The following is a 20,085-nucleotide window of genomic DNA, read 5'->3' as shown; positions in this document are numbered from 1 at the left end:
CAAAAAAAAAAAAAACAAAGAAAAGATTTAATCAATCTGTTTTGCTAATGCTCATTAGTAAATACAAAGGATATCTCATACAAATTAGATGAAAAGGCTTTCGTCATGCCACCGACACAAAAACATGTGCACCGGGGGATGCAAGGTGCCAAGGCAACAACTTGTCAAACAACAGATGCAACCGTCTTAACAATAATCCAACAATACATACATAATAAAAATTTTTATCTTTAAGTTTGTTACTTAGTGGAGTTAGGATTAAATGTGAAGGAAGGAACATGTGAGAATTTTGCGAGAGTGGATACGCAGCAAGAGAATAGTAAGAAAAGAATCAAATTAGTTTGGAAGAATATTAAGGTGGAAGTCGGTTGGGATGCCACTTAGCAAGTGGTTCCAAGAACACTGAAGGATGGTGAAGTGTTTTAATCATAGTATACACGTATAATTGATGATGCTCCTCGGGATGCACTCATGATAAGGAGGTATAAGTTATAGCATGAAAATATCAAGGCATCAAGTGATATCTAGGTTTGGCCCATTTTTATGTTTAGATTTATATCAAGTTCGATTTTGATTGCAAGTACAGGAGTTAGAGGCTAATTAGGCTCATGTGCTACATTTGATCCTTAATCTGAGTAAATTGGGTTAAGAAAGATAAGATAAGCCTAAAGAAGGGTTGGATTAGTTCGGAATAGGTTTAATCAAGTATGATTAAATAGGATTAAATGTGATCAAGATTTATATGTGTAATTGGATGTAATCAAATTGGTTGATTTGACTAGATTTTGGTAGGGTATTATCGATTCGATTGGCTAATGTTGAGATTCAGTTGGTCAAGTGGGTTAGGATTTGGGTCTAATAAATTAGAGTTCAGGTTGAATGGGTTATGATTTAGGTCGAATAGACTATGTTTAGCTTAGGTGGGCTAAGAGTTGGATCGAACAGAATAAGGTCCCAGTCAAATGAGCTAGGATTTGATTCCTATAGACTAAGATTTATTGTCATTTTGTAAGGAAGTTATTTCCTATGTAGCTGATAGGTGTCTACAACATGTCGATCATATTAGAGTTAGATTGAGAGGAAGAAAGCCATAATAAAGAGGAAGATAGAGTTAGAAGAGAGATATCTGGCTTGCCAAATAGATCGTGAATAGAAAATGAGTGGGTTGGGGAAGGGAGGTGCTAGGGAAGCTAGATAACTATAATTATTCACGCACTTATACAAATCATTTATTAATGGTCAAGCTTAGTCTTACTCTCTCGTAAAATTTATTAACAAGTAATTAATAGTTGTCTATACCAAACGACATAGCATATTAGCATGAGTAATTATCCAATTTTTAAAATAATTTTACAAGTATTCTTAATAATATGCCATTGAATTACCACCTCTCTCTTCCCTAGCACGCATAGCACCTGCTGTGGTTGTGCTTCACTCCATTGTCCACGGGAAAGTATAAAGAAATGTTGAACTACGGACGACATAGGCAATGGAGTAAATTATTCTAATTTTTAAATCAAAACCGATCTGATGTTAAAAAGAACTAGCTTCACAGAGAAACATCGCAGTTCCCAAGCTAAGTACTCATCAGTATTGGCTTGAAAGAGGCCCGTAAAAGCTGAAAGGAAGGCTGCTCATCCGTAGTAACTGGTCAGCCTTTCCTCTTCTTTTTTTTTTCCCTTGCTTTGAACGGGGGAAGGACGGCTGAGTAATTTTGAACAAAAAAGAAGGATGGCTGAGTAATCTACCAACCTGACCAGCTAGCAGGGCATTATTGATGGGGGAAGGACGGCTGGGTAATCTGAAGCTAAAAAAGAAAAAAAAAAGGACGGCTTGGTAATATATCAACCTGAGTAGCTAGCAGGTATTATTGGTTGGATTTTTAATTTAAAAATATAAAATATACTTTTTTTAAATACATATACCGTGCAAATATAAATATATTCTAAAAAAATAAAAAATAACAAATTTTAGAGTGCACCGGATAACTTCTCTCCCTCACCCAAATTAAGTAATCTCTTCACTGGTTTAAAATTTAATAGGTTTAACAAATATTGAAGGCTAGTCAAAAAAAATTTCTTAAAAAATAAATTATTTTCTCACCTTCTCAATTTTCTCCGTATTGCACATTTACTTTCTGAACTTTAAATTTTTTAGTTAAATTTATTAACAGAAATAAATTAATAAATCTAACTATTTTTTAAAAAATATATATATGAGGCATATGAAGCCACCTCTCTAACAATAATTTTCCACAAATACGAGAAGGCTTCCTTCAACTTAACCCATAAATAACTGTAACTCATTCGACTTGTGTTTAAGCCTTCAATAAGGAAATACATTGGTCCTTGGACCACATCGCTTAGCTTGTCCTATTGGTAAATCCAACTTATTACATGGCTTTCTCTTTCAAATCTGATTAATTTGGTAGTTTGAGCAATGGCTTGGTCTGTCTCGAAAATCTGGGTTTCAACTCAAGTCGAGAAAAAATAAGAAGGAAAATATCAATACTCTTCGAGAAGGAAATGTTTTGGTCCTCGGACCACATCGCATTGAGCCATGCTTAGCTTATTCTATCGACAAATCTAACTTATTTTGGTTTGTCCAGTGTCAGTCAGCATCCATAATCCAATGACACTGTAGCTTTCAATAGAGGTGACACGGGTTTGAGGTTCCTTTCCTCAGGCTGGAAAGTGACGAGAAAGTACGGCTCAATTGTTTAGAGAAGTTAATTGTGAGGTTCCGTGCGGACGTGTGTTTAGTTCCACATTGATTACTCGCTAGGTAGATCTTAGATATTTATACAAGATCAAATAACCTAAATAATACTTTCCGATAAATACTAAATATTAGACCAAAACACGTACGATGAATTGAAAAAAAGAAAAAAGAGATCGAGAGAAAAAAATAATGTGAGATAAGAACCTGTCGGATTGAAAAATCTTGAGTTCTGGTTACTAAATATGCATCTAATTAATCTATAATATTTTGCACTCATCTTTGGCAGATATAAATAAAACTGCTTTTTAACAAATATGACACAAATAAAAGAAAGCATAGATGACAACGATTTCTTATTGAATGCACTTAAGAGAACGGATATTGCCAAGATTTTGGATATTGGTGTCAATTTTTAAAAGGATTATTTATAATTGGGAAAAATAAGGAGAATCACAGTGAGGAGAAAATAAAAAGGGAATCCAATTAGAGCCATAATTTAAGACAAGGAAAATGCTTGAGGATGCTTGTTGATGCAAGAGACAGTTTCACAATCTCACATAATGTTATCTTGGCAACTCAATGTTCGTAGAATTTTATAAATTATAAAATCCACTGATACCATAATTGGCATCCCTATGTATATGGAGGTTCTCGTTATTGTGAAGCCCCCACCTTATTTTCCATAAAAAGAATGGTGACAAAATGACCTGCTGTTAGAAAAAAAATTGGGGCTGAGGAAAGGACCTGAAATGAACTTTCGGTAGTGGTAGAAGAGATTTCTATATGGCATACATGCATGTACACACACCAGGGAAAAAAAAAGGAAAAATAAATCCTCAAAGATTTAGAGAGGATTCAATTTGTTAAAGATCTAGAGAGGATTCAATTTGTTTTACTTGGCAAGAGAAGATGACAGGATTTTATTTGGATAGATAACATTTACACTTCTAGAACGTTTAGAAAGAGGGATCCCTCGGTCAGCAGTTGAATCTTTGAAAAAGGCTGTTCAACCCCACCTTATTCAAAACTCTCATTTTCGTGCAGGAATCCACCATTAGATTATGCAATGATCGCTTTAAAATATGTCCAAATAGATGAATAAGAAGTTGAATATTTTAAGATCCATACATAATGCGATCCATTATTGTGAAGGAAGTTCGATCCCTCGTCCGCACGAAAGGTACTTGAACTCCTGTCAAACCCATGACATGCTGCAACTCTGGTGCCTATGGAACACATCATAAAAGCTACTGCAACATCATAGTGATGTAAAAAATAAAAAATTTTCTATTTTTTGAGAAAAACAAAGGAAAGACCGACTCTATGAAGTAGTTATGTATACTTAGGAGATATATCTCTCAAGCTAGACCCAAACCTCCAATCAAGGTGGAATTCATACATTTACCACTGTAGTTGCTAGACCTGATAGCGATGTCTTGCCCATTTGACAAAAAGAAGTGCTTTCCGATCCACACGAGTTCCTTCGTTGATCTTGCCTTACAAACAATTGTCTTTTGATCAAGTTCTTGTTGAAGTTGTCACAAAATAGAATTAAAATGTGGTTTGGCAGGACTCACCTGGTCCCCCATAGCCACCATAGTCTTTTTTTTTTTTTTTTGCTATTTTTATTTGGCAGGACTCACCTTGTGCTCTTAAGACGTAAAGCCAACCCCTTTTTTTTTGCTATATGGTGAAAATTTTGTTTCGCCTATGGCATGCCAACCAATTTTGTGCAAACCTCATTTCAACTTTTTAGTTACCCTTCAATTCTTATACTATTTCGAAGAAAAGAATGAACCCTTCAATTATTATACTATTCCAAAGAAAAGAATGAAATTTCTATCTGTAAGCATAAAAAAGGCGGCGCATTTTGATCCTAAATAAGGTTCTTAATCTTGCCCCAAGTAGGCTTTAGAAAGGTGTTTTTCATAAAAGGTAGAAGCCTTTCGGGCTGCATGGTAGCAGCAAGAGGGTGGATTTAAGGAGGTGGGCTTAGAGCCAGTAAGCAAAGGAGGCTAAGCTTTTGCTCAGCATGCAGCTACATGAGCCAATAAGCCGAAATTCAAACAAGGATGACATTATTAGCTTAAATATATAACATCAAGTAAAATATGCTATCAACATCAGCCATTACCAAAGGATTAGGTAGTGTTTATGTTTTAAACCCTCTATCTTTGGGCTACAACTAATGCTAATTGTGACTACGCTTCAGCCATTACCAAAGGATTAGGTTGGTTCACCCATTCTGCGGCCCAAGTTTAGTCCAAACCCCTAAAACTTGTACTCTTGTAGTAATTGGTGCGAAAAGTTCGATCCCCAACAACTACACAATGTTTAGGACCCAGTGTTGGTTGAAGAAAATATGGGTGATACTTTCAAATATTTATAGTGATATGCTTAAATCTACACAAATTTAAAGTTTGTCAGATTATAACGTACATGATATATAAGCAAGTCAAGCCACATGAATTGGTCTTCCATTTATGTCGGCTCAGGCGAGTCCAAATAAAGACCCAGCTTAGCAGTTCAAGCCCATGTTCAGCCCAGTCGACCACCTTCAACAACAGTGACTGTAGACTTGGTCAAGCTAGGATTTGTCTAAACCTGCTATCTTATGTAAAAGAACAGTAAAACTAGTGAGAGTAAGCCAATAAAAAGAAGTGAAAAAAGAAAACGTGTGGCTCTTCACTTGGTGAAGTGGTATCTGATGACATCCTTGAACCTTGATTCAATTGCAAAATGGATAACACGGAAGCTGCTTTTCTCTTAAATTATAAATAGTGTTGGGGGAGAGGGGAGGCCTTGAATTTAGTCCCACATCGGCTAGTAGCGGAAAGGTTCCGTGCCTTAAATGGGGGGTGGAAATTCTTTCCTCTCGAGGACCCTTTTGTGGGACAAAACCGTGAGGAGGGCTCCGGGTACGCTCGACCGACCCCCCAAAGCGGACAATACCTCGGAAGGAACGCGGTTCTCTTTCTCTGCTAGCTTAATGTGGGCTAGGCTGTTGTGTGAGGCTTCGGCAGAATGTCGTCCCCGCAACAAATAGTATAGTGCATCATACTCATTACCTACCTGTAGGTTCTATATATACGTTTTCAGGACTACTTGTTAGAGTTCGTGACGAAGGCATCTTTTGATGAATTCTTTACGTGTCCAAGTTTTATCCAAACTGCAGGCAGGAATTAGATTTCTTTTAATTCAAGATATCTACTAGTTGCCCATGACAAGAACATGTAGGAGAATAGGTTACTTGCATGTTGTTGTTGTTAATCTACTTCAAGATGTGTCTGCTTATATATTAATCATACAACCCAAGCTATGAACTTATGTTATTCAATTTGCTGGTTCATTTCCACTTCGTGCAAATGCCTTCGTTAAAGAAACCTTAAGCTTCAATATTGGAGCAGATTTTCCCGTGCAAAGTCATGAATTTTCTATCATTCAACGGAAAAGGCCATTGATCTATAATTAGTACTAATAGGGATGTAAAGGAACTGAACTTATACGAGCTCATTCAATTTCAAGCAAAAGCGGAGCAATTCACCGAGCGAAAAACCAAACTATCATGTTAATATGTAAATGATGTTGATATCTGATAGATAAATACTTTAAAATATTATTTAAAAATATCGAATTTGTTAATTATATAGCATTTGATCTTAGCCAACTCAAAGAAGAATGAGGTAGGACCCCAAGTGAAGCTTAAGTATTTTTGAACTTTGCTGTTGTGGAGAAGGGGAGGACACTTCAAAGTGCTGTAATCGAGCTATATTGTTTATAATAAGATAATTAGATTTTTTTTAAAAAAAAATCCTTATGAAACTGTATTTAGTATAATGACCCAATACCAATGATGATGCATTTAGTTCATTAGCAACCAGGGCAACGACACCAACCTTTGAAGTGGTCTTCAGAGGACTCCCTCTTCCTCCCCCTGCCAATGTTATGCTACTTTGAATTCAAACTATATTATAGTGGCCTTTCTTCTCTCCTCCAATCAAATCACGAGATATCCTAGATTTCCCATCCTTTTCCATGATTGACACCTTGAAATTAAGATCCTGACCGGGGCCAAATGAACTGAAAGATATGAGAAAGTTACAGTTGCTGTGTTGGACGAGACTGCCCATCTTAGATATGCTCCAAAATATCTTCCACTAGGCTAAATTTGTCAGTTTTGAGTACTTCGTTGAAGTCTCTTTGTTGAACGGATATGGTGGCGAAGTCTCCTTCTTAATTTCACTTAGACGGTCCACACGTTTTGTCTAAAACCGGGCGGTCTCATGGTAATCTGTGGTCTTTGTGTATTTGCTTGCTGCATGGAAGGAGCGAAATCATAGGAAATTAACATGGGCACAGAATTGAATATTTTATAGAGTCTTGTTTGCTCATAAACAGTGATCGTCCCGAGGTCTTGTTTTGAAATAGATTCTCATTTTGCTTCTTGGAGTGCTCGAAGAATTCTTCCTAATTTTTTTTTTTTATTCAAGACTGCAATTACCTGAAATAAGAAAATATTTAATTTTCTGACTGGTAATCATACGAATATTTCTTCATTTAATCATGTGACTGGTTTTATTTCTAGAAACATGCTTATGTCTGTAAACTTGTCCACATAAATTAAATACCCTGATTGTTCCTCTTTGCTTTTTAGTTGAAACCTTCGTTCCTAACAATGAATCATAGCACGACGGTTTATTTTGGTGACTGATAGCTCTTATTTATTTTTTAAAATATTTACATATTTTTAGTGCAACATACAAGATGTTGAAAGTTAAATAGAAGTCATGCATCTTCAAGATGGACGATGCGGTAGCTATTTCCAACAGTATTATACTCTGCAGTGCAAAAATTAAAATTATAGTTTATTTCATCCATAAATTATAGCCTACAACATACGGCTATAAAGAAAACGTCTTTCTGCTATAAAATTGGAAGCTTATTTACTACATATTATATATGTTACGTGCAACAGCTCCGACAACCCTGTCCCCTCTTGATTCCAACAGAAGAGGAGGAAGAAGCTTTTACTCCCTGACCCCTACAAAGGAAGCTGAGAAAGAACAGAGACCAACTCGACTTGTTTAAAACCGGAAAGGGAGAACCATCTCACATAACGATATCTGTGCCGTATGGAAAGTTATAAGCCATATATATTGCATCAATATATATATATATATATATATATATATATATATATATATATATATATATTAGGGAGGCGTCTTCACCCCTGAATTGTGCCTCCACATCATCTTTTGCTGCATTTTCTTTTCTGTTCTCTTTTTATCTTAATTATTCATCAATGTGACAGGACTTCTTGTGCGTCAATATTTTTACCTTTCCAAATTGCTAGCAAAATTTTACATTATCTGCGTTCTCATGTTAAAATAATTACTTTAACTTTAAATAAATATATTCATGCTTAGTTCAATTCTTTTTCGAGGGAAAGAAACAAGAGAGGATCATTTATCAAGAAAGAGATGTGATTACGTGTATTAGAATTTTTTTCAAGTATATTTAATAAATATAGTGTACATATAGAATAAGAAAAGAAAAGGATATACTCCAAGACATTTCTATGAAATTGAAGGTGCGATAGAAAAAAAAAGGGAAAAGAAAAGAGTTGCTAGATTCATCGCAAGACTGGATGATTACTTTAATACATTTAGCAAGAACGCGAATATGAATGGACTTGTTTCTCACTCAATCTTAGAGTCCATGATCAGGGAAGTTGCGACAACTCCATTTCATCTATTTTCTAATGAATAGATTAGTTTTGCAATGAATAAAATAATTTTTGACTCATATAATTTTTTATAATAGAGTATTGAGATACTCTATTTGTTTGGTTTTTATGGTCACAACGGTCAACAAGATGGAGATGGAAAAAAATTGGAGACCGGTGAGTGCTCCCAATCTCCGATAGTTTGTGATATATATACATATTAATAATAATACAAATAGATTTAACTTAATAATATTAAAGTGGTTGTAAAAATAACGTAATATAAATAATAATGTTCTATATTTATAATAATATATTGATATTCTATTATAGTACCGGTACATCAATATAATACTATATTATAATATGAATATCAGTACTAATTCTAATATGCTACACTGGTTAAAAATAGCAAAAATATAGTATATTAATTAGAATACTGTAATAACTTTAGTTGTATTGGAATAAATAGAGTAAGTATAACAATGTTATCATAACAATATAATTAAATAATGATATTATAATATTGATCAAATATATAAATAATATATTATAATATAATAATTTGATTAATAAATGATTTACATAATATATATTTTTATGATTTTAAATAGATAATATATTATTGTAATATATTTTCAATATATAACTAACATTAGCAATATCATTTCAGGTTTAAAAAATTATCAAATATGAAAATAGACTGGATGAGAAACTAATATCCATTTCCATCTCGGAGTTTCAGCAAACCAGAGGCCTCGATGCCGGCCGGGTGACCGGAATCGGGGTCTCCACAGCAAAATAATTAAAGAGAAGAAGGATTCCTTGTACCTAACGTGGCGGGTCCTACTCTTGGGTCACCGAAGCGTAAGCAGAAAAACGGGCGTGGACGTCACTTCTCTCGCTCTCTCTTCCAACGCGGAAGTAGGTTTGAATATTCTTGGTCCGTTCTTCCACTCTTCTTCTCTGACCTTCCTATTTTAATGACAAAAATATTTTGGAAAACGAAGAAAGAATGGTCAGCACTCAGCTTCGGCTATCAGTAAAGACCGAAGACCGGTCTTGGCATTGGATAGATTAAAGAAAAAAAAAAACTCGCTTTTCTCAGTCAAACTTCTTTTTCTCCTCCTTTCTCTGGTACGAACCCGAAACCATTGCCTTAAATCCCAACTCCCCACCCTCCGTCTCCTTCAGGACTAAAACCCCCTTAATCCTCCTTCTGTTATTCATCTCCTCCTTTCTCTATCTCTTGCTTCCATTTAGAAAGAAATAAATGAAACACTTGTAGCTTTTGCTTCCAATTACCCTCGGATCGTGGTCTGTTCGTGCAAGCTCGACCGACTTCTGCATCAGGAGTTGGTTACTGAAGGAACCCATCATTAGAACTCCAGCTTCATCATTTGTGCATCCCCACTTATGCTATACACCCAATTCCAGGAGGAGCTCCTTTTAGGTCTCAGCATCGTTGGTTATTAAGCTTCGACACCACTCCGTCTGGTCGACCCCTAACTTTCACTCCCCACCAAAATACGTACATCGGCAACACTTGACTTCCACCAGAACTACTGCGGCTTCTATAAACAACAACAGTAACCTTGCAAGCCATGCCGGCCTGATTCCCTTTTCCAATCCAATCTCCTACACATTCTTCATCCGCCTCCCTCGGCAATTCTCATCTTCTAAGAGCCCTTACTTATTCCGTAAGTTGAGAAATGGAGAAGGGAACGAGCAGCTGGGACCTCAGTTTGCTTCTCCAGGTGCTAACTCAAGGCGAAGAGCAAACTGGGCAGCTCGAAGCGCAACTAGACGAGCCTTCCTCCGCTGAACTGCGCAAGTCACTGGCGCAACAGATACGGTTCAGCTTCAGCAAAGCCATTTCAATGGCCAAATCGATCAGCTCCGAGGGCTCGCAGCAGCCTCCATGCCCCAACAACACCAGCTCGGGCTCGCTGCGATCCGCCAGCGGGAGCCCCCGGAGCGAGAATTCGGAGAGAGCCTTCAAGGAACACGAGCGAAGGGAGATGTCCAAAAAGAGGTACATACTCAGCTCGAGAAACCTTTCAAGATTTATTAATTAAACATAGCTTTCCTGATGCAGTCTCTTATGAACAAGATTTCGTAACCAAAATTTCAGGAAGACTTTAGCGAGATGGACAAACCAAGTGCGCGTTTCCTCGGCCGCGAACGCTGAAGGGCCATTAGATGATGGTTTTAGCTGGAGGAAGTACGGGCAGAAGGACATCCTCGGTGCCCAGCATCCAAGGTTAGTAGCATGCCGGGCCACGAGAAAGAAAGAAAGCTTCCTTATCCTACCCTGCTCTTTTACCTTTCGCCCCAATAATTGGCCTCTTGCCAAGGTGGCTTAAACGAGCCCACTCCTGTTCCATGTGGAAGGCACTCGTGTTGCACCTTTTTGGTGGTGAGGTGGCCATTCCCTCCCGAGGGGTCCTGAGACCTCTCTGTTGTGATGTGGCTGGGGTCTTGCGTTGGTTCCCTACCATTCGATATCTGGCTTTGGCTGCGTAGTATTTTCGTAGTTGCTGCATACCTTGTCCACAAGCTGTTTGTTTTTATTATTAGTATTATTATTGTTTTTTCATAACGTTGAAGCCGCAATCTTCCTGAAAGCTTCCTCTCCCATCGCTTCTTATTCTTCGTCTCTGTTAGGCGAGTGTTGGTAGCCTATCATAAGTTCATTTAAATAGCTTGCTTGACTTGACCGATATTTTTTTGATTATTCTACTTCTTGTCCATGTTTAAGAAAGCGCACATTGACCTACGAAACAGCATAATTCTTGAGCAGTTTTCGGATTTTACTTTAGCAGAGAGATGATCATTAGGTTATATGAATATAGAACAAGTCAATGAATAAATAAGTGAAGTCTCGCATTTTTTTTCTCCTTTACAAATTTCAATGGAAGGAATTTTCCATCATGTCCATCTTAGGTAAGTTCTGTTTGGTCAGAACTAAATTTGGTGATTTAGTTAGCTTGGAAATTGTTCTATTGAAAAAAAATGAAAAGTACAATGGAAGAAATTAATCTTTTAAATTAAATTCTAATATAAATTCAACGAGTAAGAAAGTTTTGAACTTTTAATTATGCTTGTTAGGCAAACCCTTCTTCTGTCTATGCCAGTTGCTTTCCGACTCGAGCACTTGATTCCAGTCATCTCTCCTTTATAAAAAAGTTTCTGCACTATAGAGAAAGAAGTTCTTTTAGTGCTGGATAGGTCTTAAAAGGCATATATTGCCCAATCATGCCCATTAGAATGGAATACTTAGCAGTTACCAAATTAACTACTAATGTAGATATATATTCTTCAGCAATTGGAAAAAGTTAGTGGGCATGCTCTCGTTTTTTATCAAAGATCATTAAACCTTTCCCCCCTTTTTCTTTTCAGAGGGTACTATCGGTGCACTTATCGCAAAAGTCAAGGATGTCTTGCAATGAAACAAGTGCAGAGATCGGATGAGGATCCAACCATCTTTGATATCACATACCGAGGGACACACACATGCCTCCAGGGGCTACGAGTGCACTCAGCATTAGCACCCCAGGAACCAGACATGCAGCAAAACCAGCAGAATCCAGCAGCCGATCATGATCTGCAGCATTCTCAACATGATCAGCAGTTGCTCGAAAGCTTCCGGACAGGCCTCAAGGTGAAAACTGAAGGCTTGGAAAAGGAGGATCAAGTACCCACTTCTTCTTCCTTCTCTTTCGCTTCCACGCCAGTCAGCAGTTTTAAGTCTGAAAACCAAATCTTCTCCGCGCCTCCGACACTGGAGAACAATTACATGGCCAGTTTCTGCCCTTCCTTTTTCTCACCAACAAGCTCCGAGTCGAACTACTTCTCAGTTCCATGCCAGATGAACTTTGGAGGAAGAACTTCAGAACCTGACCTCACAGAGATAATCTCCGCTGCGACTTCAGTGACCAGCTCCCCTATGGTTGACATTGATTTCATGCTTGAACCACAGATGGATATTGGAGCAAATTTCTCATTCGATAGTTCCAACTTTTTCCAATAAATGATGAAAACAGAACGGATCACGGAAACGAGTGTCAAGATGAGCCTGTTAGAAATCCTATCTAGTAAAGAAACAAATTAAGATGCGGATATGCAAGAAAAGAAGAGCACTGGAGGACAACTTATGTTAAGGCCTCCCCTAGAAAATGTCGAGTTGATCTTGTTGCAGTAGTATTCTACTACTAATGTAGTTAAAACTTCCAATATCTCTTTTTTTTTTCTTTTTGTTTTCCTGTCAGCCCCTTCATTGTAGCTGTGATTGCTCATTTTTCGAAACCAATAAACCATGTTTCGTGCTCAATATCTGTAAAATAAGTAGTGAGAATTATAATTGAATTCGGCAAGGACTTATTGTGGGAAGAGGTGACAAAATGAGAAGTATATAATGAACAATTTTAAGGAACATTAAGGCTCTAATCCAGTAGGTTAGAGATGATAATATCTGTCTGAAAGAATAACGTATTTACATAAACAAAGGTATGCTGTTAACAGGGGCCGAGAAGATAAGGCACCATTGAAAGACTTGTAGTTGATGAATCAAGGATGTGAAAAAAAGAACATTAAACTTCAGTTTTGGGTTGCTTGATTCAAATGAGCAACAGAAACTAGCTTTCATATAAAATTTGTACCTATAACGATTTTTTTTAAGGATTTTTATAATGATTGTCATGGCATAAATATATAAACAAATCTGACATAGAAGCACCAATAAGAAGTCAAAAAGGCATGATGGCTGAGATGATCTGCAGTGATTACCATCATTTGACTGAAACTAGTCTGTCTACGAGCTATCAGCACAGAATTTATTAGCTATAAGCTTTCACATTATAGAAAGCAGCTATACGAGTTATCTTTTCATATTCCAAATGCTTGTTGGAATTTTTTTATGGAAAATACGCGTTCTTATCATTTCTTTTGCTTTGAAAGAGGATATAACAAGATTTCTCTACACTCTAAAATGATTTATACCATAGCCCATCATTTATCCCTAATGCAATGCCAATATCTTTGCTCAAAATACATCTTTCAATCCAGTCTGATACTTCCATCTATATCAACTTATATCTTCCTATCAATTTATTGTTGCCATCTCTGTTTTCCATCGCATCTGAGCAAACCGTGACAGACATGCAACCAATCCAGCTAACCCCATAAATTTAAGTATCTTTTTTTTGTTGTGTCGCATATTCATCTCTACATCTCATCTCCAATAGACTTATTTACATGGAGGATCCTTATCAACTCTAGTTTGTCGAAACAACAATACCGGTCCCTCGACTGTCGCACATTAAATTTTCTTCAGTCTCACAGCATTGTGAGAGTGATCCAATGCAATAAAGCGTATCGTAAATTCACATGAGGAAATTGGACCTATAAAGAAAAGACAGTGAAGAGGATCCAGTGACAGAACTAATTATAGTCCAGAATAAACTAAAACATAATCTTTGGAATTCAGACATAACTAACTAAGATAATCCATTCTCAACAACAAAGCTGCAGCAATTTAAACTCACCATAATGTCCTTTCCCTCAATAATTGATCGATATTCATCAGAAAGATAAGCAATAACAAGTTTGGAATGAGGGGTTGGACAGGTAAAAAATCAAAGACCAAGGAGCAACCCCCACAACCCTTTAGCATGAAGATCTGCTAACTCATTGGCATTCCTGAATATATGGGTAAGAGATATCACTCAGCGGAGCAACATCAAGAACCTGACCAGATATATTGACGGCAGCTTTTACTGGCGCAATGATTGCCTGCATCACATTCTATGATTAGAGCTTCATGGGAAGCTTTATGGACATTTTCTTAACAAGAAGGTCTTTGCCTCTGCCTCTGCCTCTGCCTGAAACCAACAAAATTCTAGAGCCAATGACATACCCAACCGTAACATAAGTCCCAAACGGGCTCTGATTCCCTTCTGAAGACTACAAATGAACTCCAGTTGCCTAATAGACAAAATTAGAAGAAAATGCAGTAATGAGGGCTCAGGGTGGCAGCGGCAGTGAGGGCGATGCGGGTGATGGAAGCGGCGGCGGGGTGCACAAAGGGGCAGGCGGCGATATGAGAGGCGGTGGAGAGCGTGGGGGCGGTGGCGACGCGGATGATGAAGGTCGGGAGGGAGGGAGCAGCGGCTGGGGATGGAGGCGGCGTCGGGATGCTCGAAGGGGAAGCCAACGATTTGTGAGGCCATGGAGGACAGCGTGGTTGTAGTAGTTGGCGGATGATGAAGGTCGGGAAGGAGGCGGAGGCGGCGGTGACGGTGCTGTGGATGGTCTTCCACCATTGCCGGTCTTTAGCTTGGAGGACTGGGGATTAGGTTTGGGATTGCTTTCTTTTGGAGATATGAGAAGGACTGGAGGAGGAGGGCGTACCGCTGGGCGTCGAAATTGGGTAGGGGTTCGGTGAAGATTTGAGGATGGAAAGGCAGGGGAAGAACCCTAGCGAGTGGAGACGAGAAAGTGGAGATCTAGAGATCAGGTCTGGCGTTTTGTGGCCTGACTTCAGGCTCGATTTGGGGCCTAGTCTGGGCTCAGTCTCGGGCCTGGTCTAGGTCGGGTCATATAACTAACTGAGCCCGGCCCGAAATGTATAGGGGTATGATTTTGAGCCCAAACGTGATCCAAAACTAGCCGGGCCTAGCCCGTAGCCCGACCTGACGACGGCCCGGCCCAATGCCTTGCAGGTCTCCCAGACCGATAGCTTTTTCTTTTTTCCTTCAATTCGGTAGAACACGGACCAATAGCTTTTTTGCTTTTTTGGTACATCTACAACTCACTAATCTCACGAAAGCATAGCCAATGTTGTCAAGAGAAAGTATACTGCTCAATGGTGAAAGAACATCCGACTCCCTAGTCCAAAGGACCTCTTCGGTGTGCCGAGCGGCGTAAAAGGCGACTCTGTTCGTCTCCCGGTACACATACACGGCCACAGGCCGATAGCTTTGAACTTTAGGTTTACAGCAGTCTTGAACTCAATCATGCGGCTGGTTTCAAACACAAATATGTGCAGTGAAAACAAGGTAGAATCAAGGCCAAGGATGCTGCAACTCACTGGGGGGTTGGGAATGGATTTAGACTGCTGAGACCACCTGAAACAACTAGCAGTCAATTATATGATTAAGATTAATACTTAAGCCCACAAGCAGTCATCTCCTCAATATTTGTGCTATCATTATACACCATAGATCATAATTGGATAGACCAAATAGTACTACTCTGAACGGTTCATTTTTTGTGAAGGCGCATGATTATGTTGATAGATAATAACCACCATATACGAGACTAGTTCCTTTTTTTTTCTTGGCAGGGACTACGGTAGTTTTCAAGGTGTCCCAATCTCTTGGCAGATTCAACACTCTCGTGGAGTGTCTGCTGAGCATTATACCGATACCGGAACCCCATATCAGCCATCCTTGTAGATCTACACCCAATACCATGCCCATCTCCCTCCACCCTGAAATGAGACAAGAAGACCACTATGACACCTATATAGAAATCTTCTTAGTTCTTACTAAGGTAGTGCAAAACCACCACTTACTCTTTGATCACTCTGAGCTGAGGGTAACTTTTCGTGTAGTAGTCCACAAGCTCTTGCATCGTCGGGTATGCGCTTGCCAAGAGGAACCTACCGGCCATTGAAGGCTTCTCCATGCAGAAAGCATGGGCTTCACAAACGTCCTCAATGTGCACCAAGGGTACCGAGCCCAGCAATGCCTGTAGGAACTGGAGCTGTCTGTGACTCGCCTTTTCGCCGGTTAGTGGCGATATCATACATCGTACGCTCAACGATATGGAGGGAAGAAGCGTATCCCCTCCAACTAGGCCGCAGGCTAGGCTTACCACCTCGAATTCTTTCTTCCCTTCTTTAAAGTTATAGCTCAGTGCTGCTTTCTCCGACTCCGTCTTCGAACATACGTATGACTGAAGACATTTAGCATCATAAACACCCTAAATTAGGCCAATATTAAGATTAGCAGCAGAATGATGAGCGATAAAATTGCGCGAGAAAAGCCAGACCTTCTCAAAATCTTCACACCAAGCAAATGAGAGATGGAGTGGCGTCCAGCAGGATTCATCAATGAAATCTTGGAAACCGGTTCCGTCTCCCTTCAATGGTGATGCAGCTGTGACAGAACCTGTGTAGATGACTCGCTTCACAGTCCCAGATCGTTCACATGACTGCAGGATGCTCCGGACTGCAGCTACTGAAGCTTGTGTTGTATCTTCGTACTGTTTCAGTTTCATGAAAGTTTGAGATGTAGATGATTCATTGATCATGAAGTATTGAAAGTGTAACAACCTTACCCAAAAAGCCTAATAAGAATGTATCATTTGAGTTACTTGATCCTGTATAAGTACTCAAGATCTATCTAGCGAATAACCAATGTGGAACTAAACATATGCCCGCACGAATCATCATATACTCCCCCTGTTTAAGCCCTGGCATCTTCGCCAAGCTACGGATCTAAATCTATTTAAATCCAATCATAAACACCACGATCAGTTTATGATCAGCTCAAATATACTCTTTCTGCAGTACCTCCTAGTTCACATAGATCATGAGCCGAATCCGCTTTGATACAACTTACAACAATTTCAGAATTTATTCAAAAAGGCTAGCTAGAAGATATTATTTGAATTTTTTAGTCATGTATAAGCACTCAAGATCTATCTTGTGAATAACCGATATGAAACTAAACACATGCCCGCACGGTCAATAAAGAAAGCAAATATACCATAGTTGCCACGTCGATAAATTTGGTCACCTAAAAAGGTTGTTGATCCCTTTTAAGTGCCGCAAGTAATTTGGGTAGACATGCACAAATCATGCCTGCAGATTGGATTTGGGCGGATTTATGTCGAAATTTGGATCCAAAGGTGAGAGTTTTGAATCCTAAAAGGCGACTCCCGTAGAAACAGAGTTAACAAAGATTAGACCCATATTCAAATCAGAGAAAAGTCTCCACCCACCTATTTTTTATTGAAAAGGCACAAGTCTAGCATGTTTCAGGGTTGAGCAAGGTCTGAATCTTGGTTCGATGGTTCTCTAGGTTGAAAAAAAAGGCACAACTGAATTCAGATATGAGACAAGCCGATCGAACTCTCATGTCTTTCTCAAGTCGGGGAAATGCAGTCCAACATTGATCCAACATTCCAAAATTTATAGGCTCAATTGCTATGAACATGTCCTTTGATCTGGTCTTTCTCTCTCTTTATTCTGCTTCTTTTTGTGGGATTTTTTATTTTAATGGATTCGGCCTGCCAGTATGAACGAATGCAGACATCTGGATGAGACAAACTTGCGTCCTACTTATCTGCAGTTGTTGTGTCCTGAATGATAAAAAGGAGTAATGTTTTGGCTCTACATTCAGTCACCCAATCCATGTTGTCGCGAGGTGATTGGAGCTATTAGTAATCGCATTTGACTGATGATTAACAATGAGGTGGTCAAATCACTACGTGCCAAAATTAATGCCATGGTAGCAGAAATGGGCCGACAAAGTGAACAAACATATTTGTTATATCAAAAAAATAAATATTTGATAAGGACCAACTATTCTTTTTTATATTTCTTTATTTTTTTCAAGAAAGCGCGGTGGAAATTGGCTGTGGGCAGGCTGCAATGGTATTCAATACTTAATAACTTCATTAACTCATACGGTTGACAATCTTCATGCTGCAAAATTTCAGATTAAGATTTTAGAAGGTGTCCCTAGAGTTTTTCACTTGGATAAAAAATTTATTTTAAATGATCCCCTCTTATATCATTTTGTGTTGATTGGTGGTGCTGCTACAATTTTAGTATGAAAAAAATTATCGTATACCATTCTGCGGACTCTAGAGTACGGGTATTCCCGTTTTCTCCAACAGAACGGATGAGGAAGTGAAGATGACCCGCCACCATCTGATGTGGGATCTATAAACAAGGGATGAGGGAGCCACAAAGAGAGAGGATCTCGGATATGTGAAGCTATTAAGCCCATAGCCCCCAGAAATAAAGTAAGAGTTTTTTTGTGTACATATCCTTCAAAATATTGAAATTTACATGAATACTCTTCTAAAATTGATATTTGCATATATACTCTCATAAAATACTTATTTTGCGTGTATACTCCCTATTTTTCTTTTTTCTTATATTTATGCCCATTCCATCTAACGCCGTTATGAAATTAGCAGTTTAAAATTAAAAATAACTGTAATACCCTTAGTAGGTAGATATGCAAAAAGAAATATTTGATAAGGCTATATATACAAATAATACTTTGTAAGGGTATTTATGCAATTTCATATATTATGAGGGTTTACATGCAAAAAAATCTAATTTTATTTTTTTTATTTCAATTTGTTTTAGTTTTTAGTGAGATTTGTTAACCTGTTACCCACTTTAGAAATAAAAAGATACTTTCAAAATTTTAATTAATTTTAAATTTAAATAAATATAGTTTTGGCTAATTACATTAGCTGAATCGTTATGTCAAAAGTATTCATACAAAAATAGTGTTTTGTGAGGGCAGGCAAGTAAATATCAATTTGGAGGACATTCGTGCAAATTTTAATATTTAAAAGGGTATTTATGCAAAAAAAACTAAATTTTTTTTACGTGTATACTCTCCTAAATATATAAAATTATATGAATATCCTTCAAAATTACTATTTTTATGTATATCCTTATAAACGTTTCCTTTTGCATGTTTACCCATTAATAGTATTTTTGTTATTTTAATTTTAAACCATTAACTTCTTAACGGCGTTAGATGGCATGGGTATACGTATAAAATAAGTCTTTGATGAAGTTATATATGTAAATATTAATTTTAGAAGAGTATTTATGTAAATTTCAATATTTAAGAGGGTATGTACCAAAAAAAAAAATCTCATAAAGTAACTATGAGCAAGAACATTCTTATTCAGCCACTGTTTTCTGGTTCTCTCAGGGGAGAAAGAAAAAAAAAAAGAAGACTGTTTTCTTGTTCATATGTTCATATTGTAAATAGATGGAAACCAATAGAAGAGACTATATAAATGTCGGCTAACCTGAGAGTTGTTGGTATTATGCTGCATGGGAGTGGCAACGAGGAAGACGAACTCGCACCCTTGGATGGCTGCCTCGAACGTGAGGGGATGGTAAAGTTCAGCCTCAAAGAGATGCAGCCTGGTGTCCGCTCCAGGGAGGCTCTTCAAGAGCTGTGTCTTCCACTTTTCTTCTGCAAATTAAAATTAAGAACTCATCCATTAACGAAATCGCTTTTCTTAGAGAGCAAAAAAAAAAAGTATAAGGACAAACAACGTGGAAGTGAGAGCGGGAGAAAGACCCAAGTTCCTTAGAGTAGCATGAACGACATGGCCTTTCCTTAGGAGCTTCTGGACAAGCCAAGACCCTATGAAGCTTGAAGCTCCTGTGACACAAACCTTGCTTCTATTCTCCATATGGATCCCAGCTCTATCCCTCTATCTCTCTCTCTCTCGCTCGCCCGCCCTTTCCCTATTTTACTTCTATATAAACCTAGCGTTTCGGCGTACCAAGGACGGCTTCGGTGAAAACAACGTGATGGAAGTTTTTTTTTTTTTTTTTTTGCTGGGTGCGGTAAAAGCGGCAA

The 20,085-nt window shown here is 38.1% G+C and overlaps 2 protein-coding genes across 2 annotated transcripts; one reads left to right on the top strand and one right to left on the bottom strand.

Annotated features, from left to right (window-relative positions):
* The first annotated feature begins 9,605 nt into the window (after nucleotides 1–9,605).
* LOC103702950 (probable WRKY transcription factor 41) lies at nucleotides 9,606–15,488 on the top strand. Its single transcript, XM_008785604.4, has 3 exons — nucleotides 9,606–10,484; nucleotides 10,584–10,712; nucleotides 11,852–15,488. Exons 1-3 carry the CDS (start codon nucleotides 10,162–10,164, stop codon nucleotides 12,480–12,482), a joined length of 1,083 nt encoding a protein of 360 aa, XP_008783826.2. The 5' UTR covers nucleotides 9,606–10,161; the 3' UTR covers nucleotides 12,483–15,488.
* A 69-nt stretch (nucleotides 15,489–15,557) lies between these two features.
* LOC103702949 (putative anthocyanidin reductase) lies at nucleotides 15,558–19,982 on the bottom strand. Its single transcript, XM_008785603.4, has 5 exons — nucleotides 19,801–19,982; nucleotides 19,523–19,692; nucleotides 16,505–16,717; nucleotides 16,026–16,408; nucleotides 15,558–15,941 (listed from the first exon to the last, which is right to left on the bottom strand). Exons 1-5 carry the CDS (start codon nucleotides 19,913–19,915, stop codon nucleotides 15,770–15,772), a joined length of 1,053 nt encoding a protein of 350 aa, XP_008783825.2. The 5' UTR covers nucleotides 19,916–19,982; the 3' UTR covers nucleotides 15,558–15,769.
* Between the last annotated feature and the right edge of the window lie 103 nt (nucleotides 19,983–20,085).

The sequence above is a fragment of the Phoenix dactylifera genome, chromosome 8 (genome assembly GCF_009389715.1).
Source record: "Phoenix dactylifera cultivar Barhee BC4 chromosome 8, palm_55x_up_171113_PBpolish2nd_filt_p, whole genome shotgun sequence".
NCBI lineage: Eukaryota > Viridiplantae > Streptophyta > Magnoliopsida > Arecales > Arecaceae > Phoenix > Phoenix dactylifera.
This window is presented reverse-complemented; position numbering and strand designations above follow the sequence as displayed.